The 18891-nt window shown below is 51.3% G+C and overlaps 1 protein-coding gene and 1 long non-coding RNA gene across 2 annotated transcripts in view; both read right to left on the bottom strand.

The window, feature by feature from the left end:
- The window catches only part of SERGEF (secretion regulating guanine nucleotide exchange factor), a 183775-nt gene continuing 164884 nt past the window's right edge, over positions 1 to 18891 (bottom strand). The window contains exon 11 of the mRNA XM_037049962.1: positions 1 to 310. Within this exon, the coding sequence (XP_036905857.1) occupies positions 36 to 310 (275 nt within the window). The 3' untranslated portion in view covers positions 1 to 35. The remainder of the gene's footprint in view (positions 311 to 18891) is intronic.
- Positions 6594 to 12882, bottom strand: LOC118989709 (uncharacterized). The gene is made up of 3 exons (XR_005067073.1): positions 12869 to 12882; positions 8648 to 8654; positions 6594 to 8520 (listed from the first exon to the last, which is right to left on the bottom strand). It is a non-coding gene; the product is annotated as an uncharacterized LOC118989709 (long non-coding RNA).

Here is an 18891-nt window from a genome sequence, read left to right as displayed (position 1 = left end):
TGAGTGGGAAAAGCCGTTTTATTAAAGGGTCTCTGTCACGAGCCCCCCGTTTCTGCACCTGTGGGATTGGCTTGAGGTAGGCAGTACTGGTTGTCTTTCCGTGGCTTCCTGAGATTGGCGTCCTCACTGGCCAATGGGGACGGGAGGGCAGGCAGCTGGCAGAGAGCCAGGGAGTGGCCAGCCCCACAGCCCACGAGGAGCACTGACGACCACTGCAGAGCCTGCACGGACTTCGGGGCCCAGACATGGGCTTCGCCGCCATCGCCGCACATGCCGTGCTCGTTCCAGCCCCAGGAGCAGCACGCCCCACCTGCAGAGGAGAGAGGGCTGCTGCAGGAGCCGTCTGGGTCTGGATAAGGGGCTGAACTGCTCACCCTGGGAGCACGGGCACCGTCACAAACCCCAAGAGAAACCGAAGCTCAGTGACATGGCGGGGGCGGGGGGGGGGGCCTGCTCGCCGTCCCCGCTTGTACCCCTGCCCTCCTGAGTCTGCCCTTGGTCCAGTGCTCCCCACTCCCACCGACCGGGACTTTGCTGCTGCCCTGAACCTGGCTCTCCCCCTCAGCGTCTCCCTCAGTGTCGGCCCCCAACACGTGATCCAAGGCCTGAAACCCCAACTCCCAAAATATCTCACATCCTCCCACATCTCTCCGTCTCCACTGCCTCCACCCCAATCCCGTGCCATTTTCTCTCCAATGGGGCTGCTCAGCATCCACTCAGGTCTTCAAAGAGCGTCACTGGGACTCCGAGACACCAGTCGAATCCTGTCACCGCCCAGCTGAAACCCTCCAACGACCTCCACCCCCTGCCTCCTTCCAGCTCCTCCACTGTGCCCTGCAGGCCTTCCTTTCTCTCCACGTCCTGGCTGTACTGGGCCCTAGGCCTGCTCCTCATCCTCTGAGTTCCAGTCAAGTGTTGCTCAGAGGCCAGATACCCCAGGGGCCCAGTCCACCTTGGGGTCCTCTCATGGCCCTGGGACTAAGCCAGCACAGGCGGTGGAGAGGTGACCTGCGCAGTGACCTGCTCGCCATCCCCTCCACACCAGACCCTCCTCTCTATGGTGAGGCAAGAATCTGCACGTTCTGTTCGCTGCCATACCCCAGCACACGCCTGTGCGCAGTCGGGACTCAGTAAGTTTGCTGACCGGGTCAGAGAGTGAAGAACTCAGAACCGCCTTTGCAGAGAGGGCCTCTCCGGCGCTGACACGCTCTGCCCCACGCGGCACCTCTCCCGAGGTTTTAGGCCCTTTCCTGGGGTCAAGACTCACATTTCCTACAGGTGTTTAAGAATTCCTTCTGGAGATAAATGTAGTACATTTTCATGGCAAAAAAGGAGTAAGTGGGAAATATGGATGAGTGTGAAGAAAAGCAGACTTCCAGAATTTTGCCCACTACTATAAATATTTTAAATGTCTCTTTCAAAATTTTAATCTGTGAAATTTGTAAATATTTGTTTATATTTGTCTTGCTTCTATGCCTTAACACTGTAACACAAATATTTTTCCTTGGAATTACAAATTATTCAAAAAGTAAATTAAAATAATTTGAAACTTTGAAATAGCTCAATGTGCAGAAAGGTCCAAAAAATAACTTAATAGAAAGACACAATATCCTTGTCCAGATTTAGAATATTAGTTAACATTTTGCCATTTTTGCTTCAACCCTTCCTTTAAAAAAGAAAAATCAATCAAGCTGGTATACAGTATCTGTGTGCTTGCTTAACATCTTCCCACATGTCCTTAAATACTGTGCAATAGTTTGGGTTATTTTAAAGATGTATATAAATAGTGTCATTCAAATACATGTCATTTTTATGACTTGTTGTTTTTACAGCATTGGTTTTGAAATTTACCTGAGCTGATAGTTACATACCCGGTTCATTTATTTTAACTGTGTATAGTATCCAATTATGTATAAATCACATTAATCATATTTTACTTATCCATTTCCAGGTCTTTAATGATAATAATTGTTGCTATTTTTCAGACAATATAATATATAATATACAATATTACAGTACAACAATACTAACATCGTTGCTATTATAAACAGCACACTGCAACGAACTTCCTTGAACGTGTCTCCTCGTACAAACTGGTGTTCATGCAGGGCTGGTCCCTACAAGTGAGTGGCGTGGGGCTGCATTTAATGGTACTAGGGATGACCAAATAGCTCTCCCCAGAGGCTGCACTACAGTCTCATCAGCAACAGATATGAATTTGTTTCCCCTCTGTCTCTGCCTTTAGACTCTTGCTACTCTGGTAAGTACAGTTCATTCATGTGCTTTCTCTACTAGTGAGATGTGCATTTCTTCGTGTTCATTGGCCCTCAGGTGCCTCTCCTATGAATTGCTGATATCCATTCCTTCCCTATTTCACCCTTTGGTCATCTGCCTTTGTCTTATTCATCTGTAAGTTTTCTTTGTGTATCTTTTGTTTATGGAACTCTTTGTTGTTACATGTATTGCGAGTGTCTCCTCCTAGGAGTGTGCTGTGTCTCTTCGTTTTGTTCACAGTGTCTTTTGTTGCACAGATTCACTTAAAACAACTGCCTAATTGTCCATTAGGGAGATCAACTTCCTTAACCTGTATACTATTGCAGATAAGTAAGTTGCTTCTAATTTTTCATATTTTGTATAACATTCTTATGAACATCTTTATGCATGAATCTTTGTCTGTCTCTCTGATTATTTTCTCAAGTTAGACTCTTAGAATGGGAATTCCTGGTCATGGGTTGCGGGCACCCTCAGGGTTCCTGAGTACCGCTGTGAGAACTGCCAGAATTCTGTTCGGAGAAGGTCACCTGACGTACCTACAGCCACCTGTAGGGGGTCTGTTTCGCTCCACAATTGCCGGTATTTATTAATTATTATAGTGTTTAAGAATCTTTCCTAATTTGAAAACAAAAATGGTATTTTGTTCATTTGATTTGTATTCTTTGAATACTACTGAAATTAAAAATTAATTCTTATGTTTCTTAGGTATTTGTATTTCCTCTTTTGTGTATTGTCTGCCTCTTATCTTTTTCCCAATTAGTATAGAAAAACGTAAGTGTTCAGACCCAAGAGCCAGATGGCCTGGGTTCAAATCCCAGCTCCTCCATTTATCAGCTGAGTAACCTTGGGCAAGTTAACTAGTCTCCCTTCAGTTCACTAATCTGCTAAATGGGGATAATAACAGTACCTTTATCAAAAAGTTGTTTACAAGGATTAAGCGAGGTATGACGTGGTTACAATGGTGACGTGGGTACTGGCTACTGCTGTTGTCATCAAGAGCCTTGTTGTCTTCGATGTTTTTAAGACTGACCTTTCTCTGTCATATCTGGCATAAATATTTTTTCTCAGTTTGACTTCAAATTTTGTTTTGGGTCTTTGATATAAAATACAAGTTTTATGGTTCTAAGTATTAAAATTGATCTTTAAAAATTTTTCCCACTGTTTGTAAGAACTGAAAGCCTATCCCTGCCTAGATCAAAAATATCCCTTTTGACACTGTTCACTCTTTACATCTCACTTACTATCCACTGACACTCTGTTTTACAGACCACGCTTTCACCAGAGGGAGGCTGGCTGGGACTCCCCTTTCCCTAGCTTTTCCCTCATGGGAAGGCGATAACTGGCCAAGAGCTTGGGTTTGGGGGAACACAGATGTCTGCCTGTTTGGTCCCTGAGTGAGGAAGTGACCACGGCGAGGATGCGCCCCAGGCTGCCGCTCCTACAGGGAAGCAGGAGTTTCAGCCAGGTGGATCCGAGGCACGAGGTGGGAGAGTGGAGGAGGCTTGGTACCTTCAGACCTAGCCTGGCACCTGGTGTGGGCTTTGTGCCCAGCCCTGGAGAGTGGCACCAGCTGACAGTCAGCAGGAATGGGGGCAGGAGGAAGGCAGAGCTGACCTACCAGCAGGACTCGGCACAATGGGCAGCTGGCAGGCCCCTCTCGTCCTGCCAAAGGAAACACACTCCAAGGAAGCCACATTGCAGGCTCGGGCAGCCGTGGCCCTGAGCCAGGGCTTTCGTGCCCACTGGGTCGAGAGGCCTGGCAGGGCCCCAGAAGTATCTCCCCCCAAACACTTCCAAAGATGCTCCTTGAGGTTAGGTACTTCACAGTCTTTATCTCATTTAATTCTAATAACCTTGTGAGGTACCTGTATTTATAGATTGTTCTCACTTCATAGATGATGAAACTGACGTCTAAAACTGAGGTAGAATGGCTGTAGAAGCTGCACTGAACTATGCATACTATATATCAGGCTTGTCAAAATTACCCCATAAAGGCAGATAGGAAATATTTTAGGTTTGAGGGTATCATTTGGTTTCTGTTGCATATTCTTCTCCTTTACCATAACCACTTAAAAATCATTCCAAGCTCACAAGACCATACAAAACACGCCACCGGTCGGACTTGGCCTGTGAGTCATACTTTGCTGGCCCCTGGTATACAGGTAATACTATTTACTACGGGCTGTGCAATGCTGTCCTGGGCCTACATCAACACATGGCTGTGTGACGATGGTACTGAGCACCCCACCTGCATCACACGGTTGCCAGGAGGACTGCACGACCATATATACATACATACATACATACATACATACATAAATACACATATCTCCCTAGCACAATACCCAAGAGTGACAGCTCACACTCACATATGAGGCAGAGGAGGAAGAGGCTCACACCCATGGGAGAGGAGGAAGAGGCAAGGAGAGAGGCAAGTGGCAGAGAAAAGAGAGAGGGACACCACCCGATGGGAAGGCACAGGGTAGAATGATGAGGAGTTTAAAGGTCCTGAACAATTCACGCAAACCTCGCAAAGAGAAGACTGGCTGCCCCCTTAACCAGAAGGACTACAGCAGGGTACCTCTAAGCACTGGGCTTCTCCAGCAGTTTAGCATGGGCTCCCCTCCCCCTTTTCACTTAGGGCCACCTTTTCAGGAGCACAGTGAAGATGGGAAGGACCTCTGGTCTGGACTCAGCAGGAAGCTCCTACGTAGGCTGTTCTCAGGTGGAAGGGAGAGGGAGGAGACTGTCCCACAGTAAGCGCCTCCCTCCGCTAACTGGACTACAGAGCACCCAGTTTTCAGAGCAGCTGAGTTACAGGAGGGCTTTACAGAGGGCTCTCTGCACCCAGGACGTTGAAATCCCACCGGACTGAGCCAGATCTGCTTTCCGGATCCTGGGGCATGCAGCTGAGCCTCGCGGGGAGAGCGTGCAGTTACAGAGGGATTTCCTAGCCTCCAGGGTTCAAGTCCCCTGTTCATGGGGTTCAACAGATCTGGCCTGACCAGGACGTGATAAGCGATGGAGCTCATGGCCCACCACACTTGCGTCAGCCTAGAAGCCCTGCAGGCAGCGGAACCTCGGGACTGGCAGGGTCCCTGGCACAGGCTAGACACAGTACCCAAATCTGTTCAGGCCTTGTGGCACCTGCCCGAGCTTCTTGGCATCCTGGGTCCTCACAGGGCCTTATGGCACTGGGACTCCAGCCCATTTCTGCTGAGGGCCTTGCCAAGGAGGGGCAAATGCCTGAGCATGTGTGGCAGAGCTTCCTGATTGTCCCTGACCACAGAATGAAGACCCCCCCAACCTCTCCTGCAGTGGGGTGTGGCCAGTGAGACGCAAGCTGAAAGGTTCTGTGATAGGTTATGATAACCTGCCTTCAAAGACAGATGGCATGTACCTTTTGCCCCTTCTTTCCTCTTGTCATGGGGAATGTGGGTGTGATAGCTGGAGCTCCAGCTGCCATCTCACACCATGAGGATAAGGGCTAAAACGTAGGGATGGTGCTTCTCAGGTTCATACAAATGTAACCTTAATTCCCACAACAACCCTAGGGGGTGTTATTATCTTCATTTTACAGGTGAAGTAACTAGGCTCAGAGTAGTGACATAACTTGTCCATGGTCACAGGGCCATTCTAGCCAAGATTAAAATCCAGAACTCCCAAGTCTTAGGTTCCTTCACTAGTTCCAAGTTCTAGGCCCTAGTTCCTAGGCCCTGTGATAAGCACTTTTAAGTATTGGGTCGGTCAAAAAGTTTGTTTTTTTTCCCACAAGATGGCTTAGTTGTCTTTAACTTCATTTGAAGCAATTTTGTTAGATTGTATTGTGAAAGCTGTCATATCAGTGTGCATTAAAAATAAACATCAAAATTGGTAAATTTTGCCCTGGCTGGTGTAGCTCAGTAGATTGAGTACGGGCCTATGAACCAAAGGATCGTGGTTTGATTCCCAGTCAGGGCACATGCCTGGGTTGCAGGCCAGTCCCCAGCAGGGGATGCACAAGAAGCAACCATACATTGATATTCCTCTCCCTCTCTCCTTCCCTTCCCCTCTAAGATAAATAAATAATAATACAAAGTTCTTTTTAAAAATTGGCCAATTTTTGTGTAGCCATTTTAATATTAAAGATGGAAGAAAATATGTAACATTTTCAGAATATTATGCTTTATAGGCATATTATGTTTTGGCATATTATTTCAAGGAAGGTAAAAATGCAACTAAAAATCCAAAAAAAGATTCATGCAGTATATGGAGAAGGTGCTGTGACTGACTGAATATGTCAAAAGTGGTTTGCGAAGTTTTGTGCTAGAGATTTCTCACTGGACAATGCTCCACAGTCAGGTGGAGCAGCTGAAGCGGACCGAGATCAAATTGAGACGTCAATTGAGAACAATCAATGTTATACCATGTGGGAGATAGCTGACATACTCAAAACACTCAGATCAATAAAGTTATTAGTGAAAATGAAAAGTGTATTTTTTATTTTATGGAAAAAAACACATGGACTTCTTGGCCAGCCCAGTACTAATTCACTGAACCCTCTAAACAAGCCTGTCGGTGTAATCTAGCATCACCCCCATTTCCCAGAGAGGCAGTGAGCACTGTGCAAGGTCACACGGCCAGGGAGAAGCCGAGCTGGTGTCAGACCAGGCAGCCTGGCTCTGGGGCCTCTTCTGTTAATAGACTGCCCTCTCCAGCAAACACCCCACTTCCCGGGGAATGAAGAGGTACACCTGTGTGGGGTGTAGGACCCACCTGCGCGGAGACAAGGTCAGTGATGGAAGGCAAGAGCTGTAGCCGGTGGGAGCAGCACTCCATGGAGGGGCAGAAGCCTCACCGAGCCTTGGGAGCACTGCGGCCAAGGCTGAGGAGGCCGAAGAAGGCCCTGCTTCCTCCTGCACCGGGCAGGGTGGGAAGAGGAAGGAGGGAGGTTCAGGGGTAGAGAAGTCAGGCAGCTAATGGTTCACCTTGTCTCCTCCTGTCAAGGACCTCTCAAAGACTTAGACCTCCCCACACGAGAGGGGAGGGGTGAGGTGAGCTCTGAAAACCTCATGGAGAGGAAGACTCGGGATTCAGGAAGCTGATAAATGCCACTGTGGCCACAGCTGCCCTGGGAGCCCGCAAATCTGAGACAAACTTCTGCGTGTCCAGCCGCCTAAACTCATGGGGATCCCACCCTTTTGGCAGTAATTGGTAGGATGGTACCTAGGGTTCTGCTGTGATCAAGAAATAAGTGAGTAAGGAACCCAGTATTCAGGCCTCCTGAGGTGTTCTGGGTCTGGGTGGCAACTTCAGGACAGAAGGCAGTTCGGGCCCTCACCCACTTTGCTGGACAACAGAAGCTACCCTACCTTTCATGCCGAGATAGCTGGCCTGGATAAAGGAAATCAGGCTGACGGAGCGTGGTCTGGGTCTTCCCGTGGACAGTTTCCTATCTCCCTGCCATCGATGAGACCCAAACACAGTGGACCTGACCAGCCGCATCGCCTCACTCTGGTCCTCCTGCAAAGGGCTTCAACTGGGCGTTCTTGGCTGCCTCCACCGCCATGATCTATTCTCCACACAGAGCCTGAGTGGTCCCGTAAAACCTAAGTCAGACGTGACACTGCTCTGCTCAGAATCCTCTTCCTCAAACAGCTGGTTGGCCCCCAGCTGCCTCCTTGACCTCACGTCCTATCGTGTTCTACCTTGTTGACATCACCATGGCTATGGCTCCCTACTCCTCAAACAATCCTCACCTCAGGACCTTTGCACATGCTGTTTCTGCTGTCTGGCATGCTCTGACCTCTGCAACCCACAGGTTCACTCCCTCATGTCGTTCAGGCATTTGTTCAGATATCACTGAACATGAGAGACTATCCCTGACAACGCCATAGAAAACAGGAATCTACACCCCTCCTCATCTCCGTCTTTTCACCTGCTTTATTTCTTTATGTATGTTTTACTGTTTGTTTATTGCCTATCTCTTTTGACCAGAACACAAGCTCTTTGAGAGCAGGCTCCATTGCTGCTGTGTCCCAGCACCCAAAACACTGCTTGGCATGTATTAGTGCTCAGTAAATACCTGTTGTCAAATGTGCAAATGAATGATCGAACAAATGAATAAATGGCTAGTAAGAGAATGAAGCTGCCTTATTTACTCTCCCCAAGAGGGCCAAAGACTGCCTACGGCTGTGGGGTGCAGACGCCGTGGAAGGCCAATTTCCACTCAGCATCAGGAAGAATGCTGTAATGAGGGAAGGCTGCCTGGCCCCTAGCTGGCGAGGGCATTCCCATAGTGCATGGAGTCCGGGAACTTGGGTGGTGGAGCCGGTGGGTGTGAATGCGTGTGAGAGAGGGAAGGCAGGTGGCCAAAGAACAGTAGAACACACACCCTGGTCCTCAGGCTGGCTCCCGCAGACACAAAAGGGGAATGGCCTTGGGTCAGATGGTAAAGAAAAATGGGCTGAATTTCTGGGTTTGCCCTCACAGGTCTCATTCTGAGGCTGCAAGGTGTGGACGGCTCTAGAACCTCTTTTAGAACCCCACAGCTCAAAACGTCCTTCGGTTCTTTTCATCGATCTCTATCCCTTTACGTAAGAGGAGACGGAGGCCCCGAGTGGGCGGTGTTTCGCCAAAGGTCCCGTCTGCACACCTTCCCACTGCTCCCCGCCTCCCCTGCTTTGCAGCACGGTTTGGATGGTTGGAGTGGCAGTGAGGAGGGTGTCTGGATCAGCTCGGTGTGGAAGAGAGAACTGAGTCGGAGAGGTTCGGAAATGGCCACACCGGCAGAGGCCAAGGCCAGCGCTCCCCTCCCCCCCAGGAGTAGGAGGTGCTATGGCTGCAGCTCTTCAGGCACCTGCAACGGGAGCGTGAACACTGGCTCCACTGGGTGACTATTCTTAGATCCAGGGAGCTAAGGATGATGGATTTAGAACTTACGAGGTGGAAACATGTTGGCCCGTTTCATAAACAACTGAAATCCTCCCCACAGACTGTCTTTCTGAATTCTGTGTTCTCTGTCAGAACTGCTGGCTTCTCTGAAAAGGACGGAAAAGGCAACTAACGCTCTCAAGGGCCTACTGTGACCGAGCATGGTGCTCTTCCGCATGGCCCATCCTCCCATTTAGCAGAGCAGCTCCGGGAAGAAGGTACTGATCTCACTCTGCGGAAGAAGAAACAGAGGCCGGGAGGCGGCCACGTGAGCACACCCTGTGACGAGTTAGCCTGGTCTATTCCCTCCAAGTGTTTGCAGATAGCTCTCCTTTCCTCTAAGATTTCTTCCTTCCAGGTGACATTATCCTCTCTCTGTATGACCCAGTGGCCTGTGCCCATGGCCCATCAGGTCTCCTTCTCTCAAGGAGAGAAGTGTGCTCCTCAGAGCTGACCGAGCCCATGCCGACTGAGCCCATCCTGACGTGCACCTTCTCCCAGACACTGCCTCTATCCGGTTAGCCTGGGATCACTTCAGCCGCACTGAAGTCCAAGTCCACTGACTCTCGTGGAGCCCACAGCCCGTATTTCCATATGAGCTGCTCTCCTGGCCTGGCCCGATGTTGGTGTGTGGGGCCTGGCTGAAACGTTCAATGCTCCCATTAAATGTCATCTTATGAAACAAACACAGACATCTCTGAGGGGCCCAGCAGAGGGCCAGGGGCACAGAAGTGGCTCTGTGGCCAAGAGTGTCAGGCCTGCTGCCATTCCCGGGCCCAGTCACCCACAGGGCCTCTCTCCATCGTCCTCCCCACGCCCATTTGGGCATCACCAGTGTGGAGAGGAGGCTGGGGGTTAGAGCAATGTGTGGGTGGGCAGGAGTAAGAAGGCCTGTTCTGGAAGCCAGCAGTGGGTCCAGAAGAGTCCAAACGCAGATTAGAAAGGTAGGGTCTAGAGTTCACTGAGAAAACACCGAGGATACAAACCCGAGGGGGAGCTCTCCCTGGGGCATCCAATCACCTAATAAACACCTGCCGAGCATCTGCTCTGCGTTTGGTGGTGCACCCAGCTCCATTCAATCAGCTCCATATCCCCCCTGCTAGCCACACTGACCTCTTCGCTGCTCCTCCCACTGGCCAGTCATGCTTCTGGCTTTGGCCTTTGTACCAGCTGTTTCCTCCGCCTGGAACATTCCTACCCAGGTATCCACACGGCTCCCTCTCTCTCTTCACGTGGGTCTTAGTTCAAAGTTATGTCCTCAGAGAGCCTTCCCTGATCACTGACCCCCGTCTTTCTATCAGCCCACAAGGCGTCAGTGTCCTTCCCAGCACGTACCCCATACCCCTGCCCTGCACCCCCGCCCCGGCATTGTACACTTGTTTGTCTCCCCACTAGACAGAACAGCTCCCTGGGAACCATTTTCTTTTGTTCCCCTGCTGTATCTGACACTTTGAAGAGTTTTTGGTACACAAAGGTGCTCAATAAACATTTGTTTTAGGAATGAACATGTGTCATTTTCAGCCTCCTTGAGAGGAAGCTGAGTCAAAAGGTGGGACAGGCCATGCACAGGGGTCCCCTATGCAAAGGAACTAGGTGGAAGGGGTGGGGGGCCCTGCCAGAGGCCCTGGCAGTTTGTAGAACCTGCAGCTTCAGTGGGGGGAAGGCAGACAGAGCTACAGACTGGACAGATCCCTCTTCCAGCTCTGGGACCAGCCCCGTCATGGCAGACCCCACTGGGGGAGTGTGGGGCCACTAACTAACCCACACGTGGTCTTGGGTGAGTCACCGTCACTCCCAGGGGACCTCCGTTTCTGCACCTAGAAGCTGGAGGCAGCAACTTTACTGATCTCCAAAGGCCCTTCCAGGCCCGATGGTTAATGTGTCAGGACAATGGAGAGCACCTGCCAACATTCGCAGGCTGCCATTCCAGTGCATGTCTGAACCCACCGGCACGGCAGCCCTGCTGAGCTCGAGGTGGCTCACCAGTTGAGACACCAGTTGCTGACAACAAGACCCCTGTCCCCAGTCACTTCACTGGAGATTCTCACTTCCTAAAGCTTCGCCACAAACCTGAAGCAGGAAGATCGGGGAGCAAGCACGCCTAGAAGAGGGGGAGTTCACCGAAGAGCTGCACCCTGGTAAGGGATGGAGTTGTGACCAACATGGCATTTGACTCCAAGCCCCATGCCCCTTTCTGGGACTGTGTCTCAGGAAGAACTACAGACCCAACCAGAGTCCGAGTCAGAAAGTGAGCCCCCGCCCCGGCTCCAGCTCTTCGCGCCGAGTGCTTCTGGGCCGCCTGGTACTGAGTCCCAGCTCTTCACCCACAATGTGGGGCTATGACTCCTGACCACCCCAGTGCTATGGTGAGGCCCATGTGAGAGTGAATGGGAATGTTCTATGTATCAGAAAGCTCTACATTAATTAGCATTAATACCACGCATGGTTCCCAATGGGCAGGGGGAGTCTACTCCATCTCTCTCTCAAGAAACCCCACAGCCCTGAGCCACATGGCAGCTGGATCCGGAACCTGAACCGGCAGGGCACTTTACTGTGCAGGCTGAGCTTCAAGGACAGACTCTGGGCCCGGCCTGGCTCCACTCCTATGGAGACCAAATGGCACCAAAGCTAAAAACACTCGGCAGGTGTGGAGAGCCTGTCAGTGCGGACAGTTCGCTATCCAAACATCATGCGTTCACCCCGTTAGCAAACATCCATCTAACTCGAATACGAATTCCAAAGTACTGCTTGGGTGCCTCATGTACAGGAGGCGGCAGAGAAGCCAGGATGAGCAAGATACGCTGTTCTCAAGGAACTACCAATCTCTGATAGCTAACCTTCCCTGAGCTCTTACCACATACCAGGAACTGCCTTGTATTACTTCTGTCTCATTTCATACCCCTAACACGCAGCAGGGTGGGATGCTCAGGATCCCTATTTTACCCCTGAAGAAGGCGAGGCTCAGGCTCACCTGACAACTCAGCAGTGGAGCCAGGACTCAAACCAAGGTCAGTCTGTCTCCAGAGCCTAAGTTCTTCACCCCCAGATACTATTGCCTCTGCGTTGCTGGCAGTCTCAGGCAAGCATCTTCCTCTCCAGGCCTCCACTCCCCTATTAAATGTAGAGGTTCAATAATTCTAGTGGATACAAAGATGTTGCCAGCAACTGTGAGCTGAAACAGAAAGTAAGAAATGCCACCCTCAAGGGAGGGCTGGGGGGCAGGTGTGGAGATGGGTGCCCACATCTCAGGGGGGGAGGGCGTAGGACAGCATCTGGGGGCTGTAAGGCACACATGGCTGGAACCAGCAGGTTTCAGAGAAACACAGCAGACACTTGCCCCCCCCCCACCAGACTGAGCTGACCCCCCCCAACCCCGTCTACGCACTCAGCTCTTTCCCCAGATGGGCCTTTGTGTGTGCTGTTCCCCCTAGGCTTGCTCATCTCCTCTGACTTTTCTCCTTCAGAGAGTCCACTCGGATCCTGCAGTTCTCCCCAACAGACTATCTCACACACAACAGCTTTAACAGTCACTTAAATGTCATTTCATCAAGAAGTCTTTATGTCAACGGGACAGCATTTTCCTGTAAGATCCTGGTCCCCGGTGCATAGCTCCCTGTCTTTACAATTTGCTCTGTCTCTAAAGGAGAAGGAACAGTGGCCCTACTTCATCTGAATCTTTCACAGCAGCAGATGCCCGTAAGGTTGCCTGGAGAGTCTGGAATTGCCATGTTGCCATGGTAACAGCAGACCAGAGTTCAGATGCTTTATCTCTGATGAGCTGCCCTGGCAGTGCCATGCCAGGTTACCAGTGGAATCTTCCCTGATGACCCCTGCCCCCTCCCCAAAATCCATTAATGGACAAGAAACTGCTCCATGGTGCTAAGGTTTAGCTCCTGCAAACACACGTGTGGCCACTCATTCAGCCCCTTGGCTGATAAGGAGGCCAGGCCCTGGCTCTCTGCACTGTGGCTCACTTGGGGTTGGGGGGGTAGTATGGTTTTTAACTGGCTCAGCAGACAAAGCAGGCCCTCCCCCAATCCAGCCCCCAAATGATCACTTCTCTTGTTTGATGCCGCCAACCAGGGATCTGCCACCGTGGACCCTGGCAATTAGCACAGCACCCGCATTTGTTGGGGAATTAAGAGCCACTGATTAGCTTAATTCCACGCCATTTACAGGCAGTGAGTGTCAGCCTGAGGTTGGCTTTCCCAAACGGTGGCCCAGAGGGTGGCGTGATCACGGCCTCAGTTCGAAGTGGAGGCGAGCACACGGTGAGGCAAAAGGAGCCAGGAGGGGCTCCGGACTCATCTCTGGACCTGGCTCTGTGTCAGCCTTGGCCTCCCCTGGTCCTGCCCACCTCAGGGACCCACAGACCAAAATGTCTGTCCTCATCGAGGCCATGCCTATTTCCAAGCTGATACCCACCAGAAAGGGAGCCCAAATCCCTTTGTCAGCCTCCCTGATGATACCCGCTGGGAATGCCCAGCCACAGACTAGCGAGCCCTAAACTGGGACAATTTTGAGGCCGGAAGCCCGACACTCCCTTGCTGTCTGGACAAGACCCTGCCTACTCTCTTGACATCCCATCCCCTAAGGGCCCGAGTCGTTTTGTCTGTCCACCAAGTTGCCGTCTGGCTGGAGCCTTGAAGCCTGAATGCCCGTAGTAATGACCTGAAGATTCCTGCTGTCACACCCTGCACCCTCCTGCTGGACGAACCCAGATGGGCCCTCCAGGATGCTGACGTTCCCAGGATCACACAGGCCCCTGTCCCTTAATGGGTGATCCCACCTGGGCCCAGCAGGAGTTACCTCAATAGCTGGAGGGTTCCCCGCTCTCCTGCCAGTTTGCTTGCACACAGCACACATGACCGTGTGCAGCTGGCTAACTTAATGCACGCCCACAGACACTAGGGAACCTCCAGATCCCTCCAAGGAAACTCACAGACACTGAGGCCTGGCTGGAAGGCCTTGATGACTCAGCTTCCCTAATTCTAAAGCTTGCTTGAAAATGGGCTGAACTTGGTCTTTCCAGCCACTCATAAAACATTTATTGAGTTTTACTTGGTAGCTGAAATCAGGGATACAGAGCGAGCCATTCATTGCATCTGACATCAAGTGATACATAATCCAGGTGATCAGTAGAGACTTCCCAGTGGAAAATAAAGTCATGAAAGAGGGAGGAAGGGCATTTTAAGTAGGAAGAATGGTGCAAACGAAGGCCGTGCTGAGAGTAGATGGAACTTGTAGAGCGAGTGGTGGTCGTACAATCTGGAAGAAGAAGGGGAATCCAAAAAGTGGTAGAAGGAGATAAATCTGAGATGATAGGCAGAGAGCATATCACTACAGAGGGCTCAGGAATACAGTCCTCAAAACACCTGACTGAAGAGTTTGGGCTTTACTCAGCAGCCACTGGAAGCCACTAAGGCTTTTGGGTAAGGGACTAACAGAATCAGGGCTGTGCTTCGGAAGTAAATCTGGACAATAACAATCATCGTCATCATGTTGTCATCACTGTACAACAACATTCGCAGGGCTCCTAGACTATACCCGGCACTTTCTGAACTTCAGACTGAATACAGAGGAGGGACAACAGGATGATGTTTGGAGGCTGGGGCAGAGTCCAGGAGACAGAGGATGAGCGAAGCCTGCACTACCTCAGAGGTGGTGGGATGCAGGAGAGATGTCTGGAGAGAAAGCAAGGAGGCAGGACCAAGACGATGTGGCATCAGGGAAGCAGCGGGTACAGAGGACTGTGAAGAGTCAGATGGCCTGGGCTGGGCCGGGAGACTGGCAGGACATTGCAGGCAGGTCTAGGTGGGTGATTCTCTGATTCATAGGCTTGGTAGGTGAATCTAGAATCCAATCCCAAGAACATAGTCAAAATATTGCTCTTGCTGCCCTGAGTTCAGGAAAACACTCGGGGAGGAACAGACCGTGAGAGGTCTCTCCCATTGTTGACACTTGTGCCTTCTTGGTGGAGGCCTTTCTCTCGTGGTCTGCATCGCACTGGGGCCTCCAGAGAGGAAGAGGGCCCTGGTTTAACCTGACTCATCTGCTTGCCTGTCCTGCAGGTACCACTGGTGCCCCACCCCTGGGGATGAGGGCCTCCAGATGGAAGGCAAGAGCTGCATCCTCTGAGACTGCTCTCGTTCCTCAGAGCCACATGGACCCTCTGCTCCAGTCAGGAGAGCTTCCCACCCTGCTCCACCCTCACCTGTGCTCATACACCCCCCTCCCCCAGGAAGACCCCCATTCATTTCTCTTGGGCTGGTCCAAATCCTACTGGAGCCTTCAAGGCTCAGCTCCAGTCCTCATTCCTTTAAAAACTCTACAGCAATCACTCCTTCACTGAACTACAGCACTCAGAATGGAAGTTTCATGGCAAACAGGATGCTTCCAGATCACTGGAAGCATCTTGACTCGACATAAGAGGAACGAATGGGGCCCAGGGAGGGAACAAACGTGCCCAGGACAGGAGAAGGGCAGTGAAGGTGGTCCAAGTCCGTGGGTTCCCTAAACGACCTCCCGTGAACTTAGAGCTCGTCTGTTTCACCTGACCATGTCACAGACTTGAGACTGTCCATGGGGACAGTGCCTTCCTATCTCTATATTCTGTGCCCAGCACAGAGCCTCGGATTGCAGGCAGCTCTGGGAATAGAATCCTCAGTAGCCAGAGGCTCAGGGAGACAACAGGTCCTGAGGAAAAGCAAGACACAGGTGAAGAAGGATAGGAAAAACTGCTGCTTCCAGCAATTCTCCACTGTTCTGGGGTGTATGCCAAGCCAGCCACTGGACTGGGGGTGGGAACTGAGATGATGCCTTTAAAGAGACTACATCCAAAAGAGACTTCCATGTCCAATGCCAGTGTTCTACCCCAGAGCTTCCTGGAAGAACAGCTTGGCAAGGCTGGCAGAAGGGGTCATGCTGAGGTCAGCCTCCAGCCGAGGGACATGGGTGATGGTGGTGGTGGCAGCTGAAGGAAGATTTTTCAAGTTAAAACTTCAGATTTTTAGGGTAAAAGAACTCTTCACAATCACCCAACCCAATTCCCGAATTTTTCACATAGGGAAACTGAGGTCTGTGGTAAGGAAAGAGGTCTGATTGGGTCATACAGCACACAGGGCGCAGCCAGGGCTCTCTGCTGGCCGCCTTTCCTCCAGTGACAGCGACTTTTATGAGCCGGCAGGGTCCTGCCTGGTGATGGGGGGTGTCCCTGGCCACAGTCATCTTTGTTCTCACAGAGCACAGGACGCTGCCTAGCACATCGAGGCACTCAAGGTCAAGTCACTGAGTCAGTACACGGACAAAGGACATTCCTGTCCCCAAGAGAATTGAGATGCGGCTCTAATGCTGGCAGAGAAAGGGTCTGCCCACCAAGTGGGTCCCTGTGAGCCCTCCATCTGGAGAAGGGGCAGGAGGCAGCTGGCAGGTCCAGAAATGCTGACACAGAGCGGGACAGAGCTTCCAGCCCCAACCGACTCCTCCATGGCAACAAGCTGACAGAAAGCTGCACAGGAGACCGAGAATCCAGTTTTTAAATAAAGACACAAAACACTCTCAGTCTGAAATCACACATGCAGAGCAACAGCTCCTGCCTCTTAGCCCCTTAGGAGGGGACACAGCCACTAGAAAGGTACCTCCTTCCATCCTGCCATTCCCCTGCCAAGGGCCTGTCAGCCCCTCCTACTGTCTACTCTCCCGAGAGCTGCCAGGCAGAATCTCTCCTGCTTTGCAGTAGGTACTTCAGGGCACTGCATCAAATGTGACCCACGAGGGCAGAGGCTCCACAGGGGTGGGGGCCGGCCAGGCCCCACAGCAAACAGGCTGCGGCAGGGCGGCCGAGGAGAGCAGGCAGGGGCCCTTTCCCTCCGGTCTCAAGGGGTCAAATCCTGCTTCATCCTTCAGGGCTCAGCTGTGTTTGCCTTCCTCTCCCTGGGATGACTTAATCGCACACACCTCCCCCTGTAAATCCAAAGCCCTCTGTTTACATTTCAAATATAAAACTTTTCATTATACCTCTGCTTACAGAAGTGGATAGACAGCCTGCTTTGCATTCTGTTTTCGCTTACTTATTCTGCTCCCCAGTAGAGAACCTGGCCTGTGATAAAGCCTCAATAAATGTTTCCTGAATTGAATCAGCAGTGTGAGAAAACATTTTCATTTGAGTAGCTAGAGACCAACCCTCCTTCGGTTTACACGGGTCCACTCAGACCATCATTTCCCTCCAAAGCCTCAGGTGCTCGGGGGGGGGGGGGGGCAGGAAGGTGGGGTTCCCCAATCTCCTCTGCCCTGTCCTTCCCACTGGGTCCCCCAAGAGCCATCTGCCAACTCCAGTGTGTGCTCTCTTATAGTTGTACAGATGTCACCACATTTTAAAGGGCGCCCCAACGAGGCTGGACCCAGGACCCTGGGTTCAAGTCTAGCTTCGTCACCTCCCATCTGCAGGAACTTAGATATTTAATCTCTTTGAACCTTGTCTGCAAAACGGGGACAATCCATTCCCACCCTTGTGCCCTGCCCACCTCGTGGGGCTGGTGTAAGGAACACAGATGATGAATCGTGAAGATGCTCTGCAAGCTGGAAGGTGGTGTCTGTGCAAAGGGAAGGTGAGTGTTGTTTCCAGGATCTTATGAGAGATGTAGCTAAGGCCTAAACTCACCAGTACCGTGCCTGTGATCACACGAGGGAGGCAGCGGTCGGGGGTCCAGGTCTCCTGATTCCTGGTCCAGAGCTCTTTTCCTGACCTTATGCTACCTTAGAGATCCCATCTAGGCATTCTGCAACTCTGGCAAAAGCAACTCCACATTCCATTAAAATGAGAAGCATTTTGGATCACCTGTGGAGTATCAATCTCTAAAATGGAGTGGAGTCCAGCTCTCCACTTCCAGGCAGAATGCCACCTGCAACATTCTAGGCAGGGAATTAACTCTTAGTCGCCCAAGGACTTTCCTTCTAGCTTGCACACTGCAGCAGGAAGGCCTTCCTGGCGGCTAACATGGTCTTGCTGAGGCAGAGCTCAGGTCTTCGCGCCTATCCTCAGAACTGAAAGTCAGAAACTCAGCACTGCGAATGTTAGGGAAGCAGACTGGGAAGGACTCAGAAAGGGCTACGGGCATGGCCGGGAGTGCAGGCCTCTGGAAAACCACCATGGGCACTCCAGGGCTTGCCTTAGGAAGTAGGGACGCTGATTCCCTGGGGGATGAAGTCAGCAGAAATAGATCTCGGAGCGACAGGAGGAGCACAGAGGCCCCGCTGCCAGAGCCTAGCAGCTTCTGGGCCCACATGCCAGAGATTCCACTGAGTGAAGCCTCTTTTGACCTCAGCAATGACTTGGAAATGGAGGGAGGGCAGGAGAGAGAGAAGGCAATGTCTGTTAAGAACCATAACCCTTTCATGGCATGGTGGTTAATTTTGTGTCACCTTGGCTAGCTTATGGTGACCAGTGGTTGGGTCAAACACGAGTCTAAATGTTGCCATAAAGGTATTTTTTTTAGATGTGATTAACATTTGTACTCATCTTCTGGTGGGCCTCATCCAATCAGTTGAAGGCCTCAAGGGCAAAGACTGAGGTTTCCTGAAGAAAGAAGAATTCTGCCTCAAGGCTGCAACGCAGAACCCTGTGTGAGCTCTGGAATGCAATGTCCACTCAGCTCTTACCTGTATCCCCAGTCTGCTGGCTTCTCAGTCCCTATAACCACGTGAGAA

Source organism: Sturnira hondurensis, unplaced genomic scaffold (genome assembly GCF_014824575.4).
Source record: "Sturnira hondurensis isolate 20B ecotype Veracruz unplaced genomic scaffold, ASM1482457v3 Scaffold0006505, whole genome shotgun sequence".
NCBI lineage: Eukaryota > Metazoa > Chordata > Mammalia > Chiroptera > Phyllostomidae > Sturnira > Sturnira hondurensis.
Note: the sequence above shows the minus strand (reverse complement) of the source record. Positions and strands in the feature narration are given on the sequence as shown.